General features: G+C 45.1%; 1 protein-coding gene across 6 annotated transcripts in view; it reads right to left on the bottom strand.

Moving 5' to 3' along the window:
* The window catches only part of MYLK (myosin light chain kinase), a 276,342-nt gene that overhangs the window by 167,495 nt on the left and 96,177 nt on the right, over positions 1–12,670 (bottom strand). For 5 of the 6 annotated variants that reach the window (XM_053220952.1, XM_027061019.2, XM_053220953.1 and 2 more), the window contains one exon: positions 11,554–11,721. In XM_053220952.1, coding sequence (XP_053076927.1) covers positions 11,554–11,718 — 165 coding nt within the window. In that variant the 5' untranslated portion in view covers positions 11,719–11,721. Of the gene's footprint in view, positions 1–11,553; positions 11,722–12,670 lie in introns of those variants that run through there. The other variant, XM_053220954.1, reaches the window with a different exon arrangement.

The following is a 12,670-nucleotide window of genomic DNA, read 5'->3' on the forward strand; positions in this document are numbered from 1 at the left end:
CATTGATGACAAGATCACAAACTCAAATGCTTATGGAGTCTGGTCAGAACACACAAGCACAGGGAGTGGGTGGACAAGAGGTGTCATGAGGGCCCCTCCCTGCCTACCTTTTGCTCTCCCACTATTAACACGAACGTGGCTAGGGAAAAGGCAAAGTCACAACTGGCAACAGACTCTTGTCCATGTGCTGGGACATGGCTAGGGATGGGGAGGACTGTAGCAACCCGGCAAAGACACCCTTGGATGCAGGCGGTAACACCCACTGCCCAAATGCTGCTACGTGGAAGCACTGCCAAAGCTTACTTTTTGAACAAAGCCATTCAGAAATTAATTGGATGTGTAAGCTTTCCATTTGTAAATCTTAGCTCAAAGTTTTTGAGAACACCACTGGCCAAACACAAAAGGTCTGTGTGCCGAATATGGCCAACTGGCTGACCATTTTTTACCTCTGGTATTATGGTTTTAAGTCATATACTCAAACTTATTTTTTTTTTTTGGTTTTTTTTAATGTTTATTTATTTTTGAAAGAGAGACAGAACACGAGTGGGGGAGGGGCAGAGAAAGAGGGAGACACAGAATCTGAAGCAGACTCCAGGCTCTGAGCTGTCAGCACAGAGCCCGACATGGGGCTCGAACTCACAAACCACGAGATCATGACCTGAGCCAAAGTCAGTCGCTTAACTGACTGAGCTACCTAGGCACCCCTCAGACTTATTTTTTGATCCATCTGCTTTAGATGGTATCTCCTCACTTCTCAGATAAGAAGTAATGTCAGATGAGGACATTAGTGTCCTTAGAGTTTTCTCTTCCTCTCTTTTCCTGCCCCTATCTTACCACTCATGATCCCTTTACTTTCGGCTTTGCAGAGCTCACGGAGTTTACTTTCTATTCTGTGACTATAACTAACACTTTTGAGCTTTGTCTATGGGTTGATTTTGAAAACAGGGCAATTTTTTTTGATAACAATATTCTATTGTATAAATATTTTCTTCAAACATCTGGTGGCCATGAATGAACTGTTCACAATCTATAACTGAAGAACTAGTTTCCAAATGTAGGTAGCTGGTGTAGGTTTTCCATTCCTTGGGTATAGTCCTGTCTCCCCAGATGAGGGGCCTGTGAGTTCAGTGCTCCTGAGTGGGGCACACCTACTGGCAGGCTTTACTTAGAAAGTTCGGGCACAGAGCAACTAGACAGATAGCACATCCAACCATTTCACCTGCAGGCAAAGTAAAAAGACATTCTTCTGAGATCCTAATATCCATACTAAGAACTTTAGTTTTCTCTGTATGGATATTAAGTAAAACATCCTTTAGTCACCCGGACCTCTGTCCTACAGCCCACTCCTAATCTCTGCATGGTTTTACTTCACATACGTGGCTCTCACTGCTGAAGCCTCACCACTCATCTGCTATGGCGGGAGGTGTTGATACAGCCTTCCATGCAATCCCAAGAAAATCCCTCACCCACTCACATTCCCACCCCTGTTCTCAGTACGGCTCAGAATTCATTCTCTTTTTAACCCTATCTGTTCATTTCAATGGCCTATTTGGGGGGAGGAGAAGTCAGTAAGTCTGTTCAGTTCTGACATTTTGAACCAGAAGTGGCTACGTGCTGACAACGGTAGTTTGAGCGTACTTGCCCCATTCTGCTGCCTTTCCGTGGAACACTACAGGAACTCGGTAACACCCAGGCAGCCCTCTGCCAGCCTCCTTGCCCTGAGAATTTCTGAGCCACCTGAAATGGACAGCCAGGGAACCTTTGGGAGCATGTTCAAGTCTGCTAGATAGTAAGATTACCCTTCTTCAATGAAAATGGAAGACAGAGATTCTTTCATGAAGAGATTACATTTTTCTTCGAATGAATCTTATGCCCTAAATAAATGCTCAAGAATTTAATGTCTTATCTCTAATGTAAATGGAACAACTATTTTTATTTATTTATTCATTTAGGAACAACTATTTTTAAGATCTCTTCTGGCTCTGGGTCTCTGGTTTATGGGAACTGAATTAAATGTAAGAGTGGTCTCGACCAGCCCTGTCGAACAGCACTTTCTGCAATGACAGAAATGTTCAATAATCTGTGTGGCCCAACAAAGTAGCTAGTAGCCCTGTGTGCATACTGAGCACTTAAAATGTGATTGCAGTGGCTGAGGAACTGAATTTAAAATTTTATTTAATTTTAATTAATCTTAACCTAAACTGAAATAGCCACATGTGGCTAGTGGCCACCCTACTGGATAATATCGCTCTAGACCTTGGGCAACTCATTCTCACTGAGGAAACAAAAGACAATAAACAATAACTGATAAAACTGTAAACTGATAAAGGTAAAGATGAATCATACATGTGAGCATTACAGAAATTCAGAGAGGGAGCAAGTGAGTATTAGAAAGTTCATGTTTAGATCTGTGAGGTAGATCTATGTGCTAATGTGAAAAATAAATGTCAAAAGATGTGAAGTCAAAAGACCAAGTTGCAGATAGGTATGCATACATGGGCCCATTGGTAAATATAAAAGCAAATGCAGATACACGCTTCTATGTGCATAGAACATTTCTGGAAGGATGCCCTAATTGTTGACAGTGATTACCTCTGGAGAACAGAAGTAAGGGTCAAGGCAAGGAACTTGCTTACATTGTTTGAATTTTTCACAGTTTAACAATTAAACAATTTTTTTTTCTCTATAACAAGGTTATAAGCAGAAATATGATTAACAAATAATACATTTTTAAAAGGCCAAAGAAGACAACTCTTTCCTGTGGTTATTACTCACAAATGATTTTATGTGATTATTGGGAATATTCCACATCCTATGGCCACAGTTCTTCTGTACTCTAATAAGATGCTTTACAAAGAAAGCACACTTAAGGAGAGTAGCCTGAAGGAGGCAGAATTTAATTTGGACTCCTATTCTGGATGAGATGGAGAAGAGAAGAAAGAGTATTTTTTTTAATGTTTATTTATTTTGAGAGAGAGTGAGAGAGCGAGTGGGGGAGGGGCAGAGAGAGGGAAACAGAGAATCCCAAGCAGGCTCCACATTGTCGTCAGGGCAGAGTCTGACACAGCAGGGCTCGAACCCACGAACTGTGAGATCCTGACCTGAGCTGAAACCAAGAGTCTGACACTTAACTGGCTGAGCCACCCAGGTGCCCCAAGAAAGGGCATTCTTGATAGAGGCACGGCCTGAGGAAAGGAAAGGAGCAGGGACGCAGGGGTGTGGGTGAACAGTGAGGGGTCTAGAAGGGCCAGACAGGGACTGGGATGGGATAAGGGGAGATAAGACCCTATAAGAAACATAAGACAAAATCCCTATGAACTTGAGTTGGCAAGAAGTCTAGAGTCTTAGGCCCCACCAACTTGGTTCTTGGGGGAACCAAACATTTACTGAGCACCTATCATGTGCCAGGCACTGTGTTACTCCTGGGGCACAAAGATGAATAAGAAACAGTCACTGAGTTCAAAAAACCAGATGAGACATGTGACAGGGATGGCATCATATAGTATGAGAAATGCCATATTTAGACCCAAAAGTACTGCCTCCATAACTTACTGACATCACCGTAACAAGTTTTATAATTGCTCTGAGGCCCCAGTTCTTCCTCTATAAAAAAAAAACAAAAAAATGGGGCTGACATTTTACATGCCCCACAGGGTATCCACAAATGCTACTTCCCTTCCTTTCACACTCTGCCCCATTCCTAACCCCAGATTGACAGGGAAGATAAAATATTTTCCTTATTTATCCTTTCTCCATAAAAGTGAAAGCAGAACGAAGTCCCCATTATGTGTGCTGTGGGCTGGGTGAGCAGGGCTAGGGCTGGCTATGTTAGGAGGAGGAAGGGAGGAGAGCAGGACAGTGCTGGAGACCTAGGAGCTGGTGGCAAAGGCCTTTAAGGCAGTGCTGAAGAGCTGTACACAAGGCTCAGAGACACACAGCAGGGGGTACACGGTCAGACCTGCACTGTGGAAGGACAAACTGGAAGCCCAGGGGTCAGAAAGTGGGAAACAGGTTTCCAAGCCACTGCAAACTTTGCCTTAATCTCCTCTCAATTCCTACAGTACAGGCAATTTGTTGAACTATTTCAAGCCTCTAATTATACACTGTCATATCCTACTGTTTTATATACACACATTTGTCTCCAGAACTACGTCAAGATTCCAAAGCACAGAAAGCACAGAACAAAGCAGGTACTTCCCTCAAATTTCTCAAAGTGGTTAAGCACTTCTGAGTTAGAACTGAACTACAATCCAGCAATGATTCTATCAGGTATTTACCCAAAGGATACAAAGATACAGATTTGCATGAGAACATGCACCCCGATGTCTATAGCAGCACTATCAACAATAGCCAAACTATGGAGAGAGCCCAAATGTCCATTGACTGATGAATGGATAAAGAAGATGTAGTGTGTGTGTGTGTGTGTGTGTGTGTGTGTGTGTGTGTATACACATACACAATAGAATATTACTCAGCCATCACAAAGAATGAAGTCTTGGGGTTCCTGGGTGGTTCAGTCGGTTAAGCATCTGACTTTGGCTCAGGTCATGATCTCACAGTTCGTGAGTTCGAGCCCCACATCAGGCTCTGTTCTGATAGCTCAGAGCCTGGACCCTGCTTCGGTTTCTGTGTCTCCCTCTCTCTCTGGCCCTCCCCTGCTCACACTCTCTCTCTCTTTCGAAAATAAACAAACATTAAAAAAAAAAAGAATGAAACCTTGCCATTTGCAGTGATGTGGATGGAACTAGAAGGTATTACGCCCAGTGAAATAAGTCAATCAGAGAAAGACAAATACTACACGATTTCACTCACATGTGGAAATGTGGAATTTAAAAACAAAGCAGTTAACATATAGGAAGGGGGGGGAAGAAAAGAGGGAAACAAACCACAAGAGACTCTTAACCGTAAAAAGAGAAGAAACAGGATTGATGGAGGGATGTGGGTGGGGGATGGGCTAGATGGGTGATGGGTATAAGGAGGGCACTTGGTGTTGTATGTAAGTGATAAATCACTGAATTACACTCCCGAAACCAATACTGCACTGTATGTTAACTAAAATTTAAATTAAAAAAAAAGGGGGGGGCGGCGCCTGGGTGGCTCAGTCAATTGAGCGTCCCACTTCGGCTCAGGTCATGATCTCACGGCTCGTGAGTTCGAGCCCCGTGTCAGGCTCTGTGCTGACAGCTCGGAGCCTGGAGCCTGCTTCAGATTCTGTGTCTCCCTCTCTCTCTGCCCCTCCCCCACTCATGCGCGCGCGCGCGCGCGCTCTCTCTCTCTCTCTCTCTCAAAAATAAACATTAAAAAAAATTAATAAAAAAAAAACCCAAAAGAAGTAAACTGGGAAGAAGTTAATGTGGGCTGGATACTACCATTGCTAAAGTGGAAAACTGAGGAATTATTCATGCTTTTGTGGGTCAGGACTTCTCCGTTCCCTTCCTCCTCCCTCCATGACTTAAATATAAACATGCCTTGATGAGGCCAGGCTGGCTCTTCATTTGGAAGCCCACTTCAGTAAACACAGAGACCCTCAGTTTGGATGAAAGCCTCACTTGGGCTGGACTTCTCAAGAGGCACTGAAGTATCAGCTCATTTGATTCACGGCACAGCCAGGGCTTATCACCATGTTTGCTTTTTCTGGTAAGAATGAATTCCAGGGCGAAGGGGAAGAAATCTCCAGTAATTTCAGTATATTTCCCCACCAGCTTGCTCCTTTCATATGTGACCCTGTACTGGGGGAAGCAGTCCATCGGCACTTCAGCTGCCTGTATGGGCAACAGGACAGCTGGAAGGGTTCCCGTCAGCCCCTGGCACTGGTGGGGCCCTGGCTATCTGCCCAAGGAAGCCCCCGCGCCTGGGGTCCCGGAGAGGTTCACCACCAGCAGCACAGTCCGGGATACTACTGTTCTCACCCTCGCGGCAGCCTGTGCTGTGGGGGTCCCCCATGCACGTGGGCGGACAACAGAGCCCCACATCTGAATTTCGTCTACGGACTTGTTCCCCCAAGCAAGCAGCTTCCCCTTGACCACCCCATTCAGGCCCAGCAGGCCTTCTCACGGGAAGAGGCCTACACAGGCATTGGAGTGGGGTCAGGGTCATTGGGTAGAGAACCCTGGGTGCCTGGGTGCTCAGAACATGGGGGATGGTGTGGCTCCAGTGGGCACATCCCTGGGGCAGACAGATGCCCTGCTGTGAGGTGAGGGTACAGCCAGATGAAGGAGCCAGGGTTTCTAGAATGTGGGCTCACTGCCTGGATCTAAAGGTAGTACTGAAGAGATAGAGATCCAAAGCTTTACGAGTTTCCGAAAATATAGTCTCCAGTTGACAGAGCCAAGAAAATTTTTTAAAAGGTAGGCAGGTTTGGCCTACTCAGTAGACCCTGATTGAATAGTGGTTTTCTAGAATGATATTATAGAAAATGTCATTAACAGTTAAATGATATTAACTTACCTCCTAAATCCATATGACTGACTTCCTCTCATAGATCCTAGACCCTGTCAGTTCAGGCCAAAGGCTACAGTCAGGAAGGAAGGAATTCTTCTAGAATGCTGTTAACTGCAGGGCCACCTTCAACTCAGAATAAGATACTCTCATCACTACTGGTCAATTTGGTAAGGATCTAAAGAGGTTTTTTTATCCCTTTTTTCTTGCAATATAATTGACCTACAATATTATGTTAGTTTCAGGTATATAACCCAATGGTTGGATATAAGTATATATTGTGAAATGATCACCACAGTAAATCTAGTTAACATCCATCATGACACACGGTTTTAATTTTTTTTTCTTGTGATGAGAACTTTTAAGATTACTCTCTTAGCAACTTGTAAATATACAATACAGTACTGTTAACTATAGTCACCATGCTGTACGTGACATCTCCATGACTTATTTATTTTATAACTGTAACTTTGTACATTTCTGCCTTTACCCATTTTGCCCACACCCCACCCCCACCTCTGCCAACCACCAATCTGTTCTCTGTATCTATGAGTTTGGGTTTTGTTTTGTTTTTCTTTTTTTTAGATTCCACATGTAAGAGAGATCATACACTATTTGTCTTTCTCTGTCTGATCTGAAGGAGTTTTTTAGTTCTTCTCTGTGCTATGTCTTCTTCCTTATTTATTCCCATCAGTTAAAGACAGAGTATCTCCACATGCATCATTGGGTGTTTATCAGTTAGGAATATGTTTTTGTAAAATTTCTTGTGTGAATAACCACAGTCAAAGATCCTATCTAATAAAGTGTTTAAGCCTTGGGACTTTTTGTCTCTTAGTTGCTGGTCATTATGCTCCCCCACCGCTGTATCCCCATCCTATGCCCAACCCAACCAATCCTCAGTGTTCTGATTTGTTGCCTCATGGTTTCAATATGGCTGCTGAGCATCAGGCATCATACTTGCATTCAAGGCAGGAGGCAGAGAAGAGGTGGAACATGAGAGCACCAGTGATTTTTTTTAATCAGAAAAGCAAACTAATAATGATAATAATGATAATAATAATAATAGGGCGCCTGGGTGACTCAGTTGGTTAAGTATCCGATTCTTGATTTTTGGCTCAGGTCATGATCTCATGGTCATGAAATCAAGCCCCACTTTGGGTTCTGCACTGGGCATGGAGCCTGCTTGGGATTCTCTCTCCCTCTTCCTCTGCCCCTCTCCTGCTCTGGTGTGGACATATGCACAAAATAATAATAATAAAATAAACCTGTTAAAAAAAAAAAAAGAATGAAAAGCAAGAGCTTTCCCAGAAGTTTCCTAGCCAACTTCAGCCAGAATGTGTCACTGAGCCACCTCTAGCTGCAAAGGAAGCCTCTACAGTAGCTTCTAGAGTAGAAAAGATCAAGGGCAAAGGGAATTGGTAATGGGTCAGCCATAAAGAGCAAAAGCCCTAATGGATGGGAGGTACTGAGACCTACAGAGCTGAACATCTCATAGTTTGGAGCTTCTCAAAAGATATAAGCCCCAGGAGCACCTATGGTCCTACCTTCATGTCAACCAAATCTTCTTAATAGAAAGAGGGGCTTTATTGGAGGAAAGCATTCATTAAATCCTTGGCCTAAATATAGGTATAACAAGGAAGTGAGGGCAGGGTAGCAACAAATTTCTCTCTTTCAGGAATACGACGAAAAAGTACAAGTTTGAACCAACTTCTAATTACCAGCTTCAGAAGGCAGCAGGAAGCAAACCTTTATAACTTTCTCACATCCTGGTGTCCACGGTGTTTCCCTGAAGTGATGGGAGGGTCCTTGTGCCCTGAGCTGAAGAAGCTGGGACATCCCGGCACTTTCCATGCCAGGCTTTAGGACTCGAGCTGGTGGTGGCAACTTTAAAGAGGGGAGTGGATGGAGCTCTTAGGGACTGCCACTACGAGAGGGGGGGGTTCATGCCTGCTGCGATGGGCACCAGCCTGGACCTGAGAAGAAGCTTAATTTTAAAAAGTCACTCACTCATAAGAGATTCTGCCAGAGCCCAGGTACTGAAGAGCAGAGATTCCCAAGGCGGCTGTGACAGACACCAGGACCGGTTTGTGCAGAATGGGCATCTAGAACAGGATGCACCCTAGCTCCTGGAGGGAGAGGTCCGATGCAGGCAGGGTCTAGTGGCTGCAGCAGTGAAAAGTAACATGCCCTGGAGGCAGAGAACCACTGACCACACTCAGTGGGTAACCCTGCTCAGTCTTTTATAACTAGCAACTCCTGCTCAAAGCCCAACGCCACTCCAGGCCCACACCACCTTACCTCTTCCTTCTCTGAGGGCATCAGGTCAGTAACACTCCCTATTCCCATCTCTGCTAGCAAAACAACCAGCATCCTCATTCTGTAATCTTTTGAGGTGGTTCTTCCTTGATGCAAAACATCCCTCTGTGCCCTTTGCTATGGAGATTACACACACTTGCAGCATGTTAGTTTCAGAGTGCTTTCTATGACAGCCTCTCCCTCTGCCTTTCCATATGCAAGCTCTCAGATGGAGCCAGACACTCCATCTAAGATCTCTCTGGAATTGTCTTCCTTCTGTGTCCACTATCCATCACATGCCTGCAAGGTGTTCTGTGTTAATTCCAGGCAGGTTGGAAGGGGTAAAGTAGCTGTGCAGGCTGACTTTTAAGGAAAACATTCATTTTGACATATAGTCCACATGTAATATAGAAAGTCAACTTTCGGGGTGCCTGGGTGGCTCAGTCAGTTAAATGTTTGGCTCCGGCTCAGGTTATGATCTCACAGTTTGTGGGTTCAAGCCCTGCATCAGGCTTTCTGCTGACAGCCTGGAGCCTGCTTCCGATTCTGTGTCTCCCTCTCTCTCCGCCCCTCCCCTGCTCACACGCACTCTCTTTCTCTCTCTCAAAAATAAACATAAAAAAAAAATTTTAATAAAAAGAAAGTCAAGTTTCATCAACATTAGCAAAATAAAAATTTCAAATAGAGAATGCTATACAAGAATACTGCAGTCTACAATGTGAATGCATTAAATCCACTGAATTGTTTACTTTATGATAGTTAAATTTATGATGCATGAATTTCACCTCATTTAAAAAAATACTACTGTATTCCTACACTTGTTAACTGTATGAAGTGGTTTTACCATTTTCTTCCTCAACTCATTTTCTTCACACTCCTGTAGGCTAGTTGTTTCTTCTCAGATAGGGAAACCTATCTGGTCCACAGAATGTATGAAAGCCACCTGGAAAGCCACCAGGTCCACAGAATGTATAAAGCCAACCGAAGGATGACCAAGCAACAAAGAACTCAGTGTGCCGATTCCTGGGTCAGCACTCATTCCACAAAGGTTCCAAATCAAGTAACTCAAGGGCCTGGTTCCTTCATGGCTTCCAAAGGCAGCAAAGGAAGCAGAAGCACCACCACGTATAAAGGAAGCTAAGTCCTCTCTTCCTCTCCATGTCTGCCTGAATTTGAGGAGGAGTTCATCTCTCAGAGGCAGTTGGGCAGGAGTGTAGGTATTGGAGGTGAGATCAGTTTGCTAAGCTATTTTTCAAGTTCATTTTTTATATTTTGTTTTTTAAGTATAAAGTCAGTGTTTTAGAACACATTCACAAAGTGGAACAGCCACCATCATGATCTAATTCCAGAACACCTCCATCATCTCCAACAGAAACCCTCTACCTATTAGCAGTCCCTCCCCACTCCCCCCTGACCCCCAACGACCACAGATCTATGATAGGTTTGCCTATTCTGGACATCTCATACCCACGAGGACATTCACCATGTGATCTTTTTTTGTGCCTGGCTTGTCTCACTTAGCATAATCTTCTCAATGTGCATCCACATTGCAGCGTGTATCAGTATGTCACTCCTTTTCATGGCTTTAAGCCATTTCTAAATCCCCAGGGATTCTTCTGTTGTTTCTTTCCTGCCAGCTGTGGGGATGCAGGGCCCGCAGTCAGGGCAACAGAAAAGATCTCTCATTCCAGCAGGGGCCCAGAAAGAAGAAACCGAACCCTCAGCAGCATCACCAACATTCCCCCATGATCTTCTTCAGGGGGAAGGTCAGATTCACTGGCAAACAGTCTTAACCACAGGGCCCATGCAAAGCGTCCATCCCAGGGCACCCTGCACACTCTCCAGATGGTGAGGGCCATCCTGCACAAAGCCAGACCTAGTGCTTAAACAAAGGCAAGGTCCGGTGTCATCTGGGACGGTGATGCACTTGACCCCATCCTTCCCACAAGCACATAGGAGCCTGCTCTTAAATTGTAGATTTATAACGCAACCTATGAATTTCTCATCACCTCAGCTGTCTTTTGCTCAATCAAAGCCTTCTAGCCTCTAAAGTGTTTCCTGGGGTAGATTCCCCACGTTTAATCCCAGGACAAATATTACTTGCAAACATTCCTGACTTGCACATGCATCTCCATGTCAGGTGGATAATTTGACGTCCTGGAGGCCTGAGCCAGCAGCTCACCACAGGTCCCTTCACTCAGGCATAATAACCTCAGGACTCTCACAGCTACTCTTCAATGTCCTCATCTTCTTCTTCTCCTTTCTAGTACAAGGTGGGCAAGGAATTATCACGCCCATTTGCAGAAGAAATGGAGGCCCAGTAAGAGTAAGAGACCAATATTAATTAGCACAAGGGGACCAAACTGATAAGGGGTCTTATCTTCCACCCCACTATTCTGGATGTGCCAAGACGACACATGAGAGGGCTAGTTAATGAAATACTCCTTTGAAGAAGAAAGTGAAAGAAAAGCTACAGTCGGTTCTCAGCTGTCCAGATTTGAGGACACATATTTAAACCCAAGCTGTATGGTTCCTGCCACCAGCCCATGTCATCTTCTATAATTAGGCAGCACATAATGTAATGACCTACATTAACAGCAAAACATCTCAGTGCCACTTCCCACCCTTGAGCTGTCTGACACAGACCAAAGTCAATCATAAACAAAAGAAGTCGGTCAAACTGAAATACATTCACTTTATGTGTGGGTCCAAAGAAAACCAGGCCTTCCGCCAGATCCAGTCTGCTGAGGAAAGGGCTCGAGAAGCAGTGATGACCTTGCCCATCTCTTCTCCAGCCTCCCCTCCAGCCATGCTTCTTACCCTCCCTTCAAACTTGGCGGTGGCTCCTTCTCTGATGCAGAGGTTCCGAGGGGGCACAATGAAAGCAGGGGCCTCGGTCAGGGGCATGGAACCGACTCTCGAGTGATCCACACTGATGGAGGTTTTGGAAACCTGTGTTGAGGCAGCCAGCTTCACATCCCCCATGGTCTGCAAACAGGAAGGAAGACCAGGTCAGATGAGACAAAGTATAGGCCCTCATCCCTATGCGTGGCGAGCATTCCCAGTGTGCTGGTGGGGCCCCTGTGTCGTGGGTTCTGTGGGGAACAGGCACCCCGTTACGTCAGGGTCTGTTAGAGCTCCTCTCTGGGAATGAGAAGCTCTGTGTGCTCCACACGCAAGGCTGCCAGGGTAAGTCCCAGCCTGGCCCAGACACCAGCACCAGGACCACATGCTGGCCTCCTCAGAACCCAATGGAGAACTTCTAGGAAAGGGGCAGGTAGGATAAGAATGGAGAGACCAGCTGATCTCAGCATTTCTACAACTGACATCTAAAATCAGTAGTTAATAGTCATTGGCCCTTCAGGATTAACAAGTACATCAGGCACTCATGGCAGAAAGTAAAAGCTGCTTTTGCGTGATCTATGAGAGTTCACAGGCTAAAGAAAAACAGGATCCATATTCCCAGAAAGGAAAGAGTTGGGGTTAAAACAGCAAGAATCCCGGCCGAGGTGAAGTGAGGTGAAAGTGAACAGATGAATGGAGAGAAGGAAGCACATCTAGGGAGGACATCCCACATCTAGGGACTAGATTGTGGAAAGCCTCGAAGGTCACAGAACATTAGGGAAGGGAACATTCTAAGATTATTCAGGCAAATTCTTCTGTTTATAACTGAGCCCAGAGAGGGTAAGTCACTAGCCCAAAGAGACAAAGCAAAATGATGGCATCACTGGCAAGAATACCTCAGGCTCCCGGCTCCTGGCACAGGGCCCAGGTGGGACAGGACAGGATGTAGATGGGGACTGGCATGTTAGCAGGAACAAAGGGACTTCCTTAGTGGAATTGGTAACAGGTGTGAATCTCAGATCTTGGTGGGAAGCAACAGAAAGAGACTCAGGGGTTCTCATAAGTAGAGAAGGGATTTGTGGGAAAGATGGGG

This window comes from Acinonyx jubatus, chromosome C2 (assembly GCF_027475565.1).
Source record: "Acinonyx jubatus isolate Ajub_Pintada_27869175 chromosome C2, VMU_Ajub_asm_v1.0, whole genome shotgun sequence".
Classification (NCBI taxonomy): Eukaryota; Metazoa; Chordata; class Mammalia; order Carnivora; family Felidae; genus Acinonyx; species Acinonyx jubatus.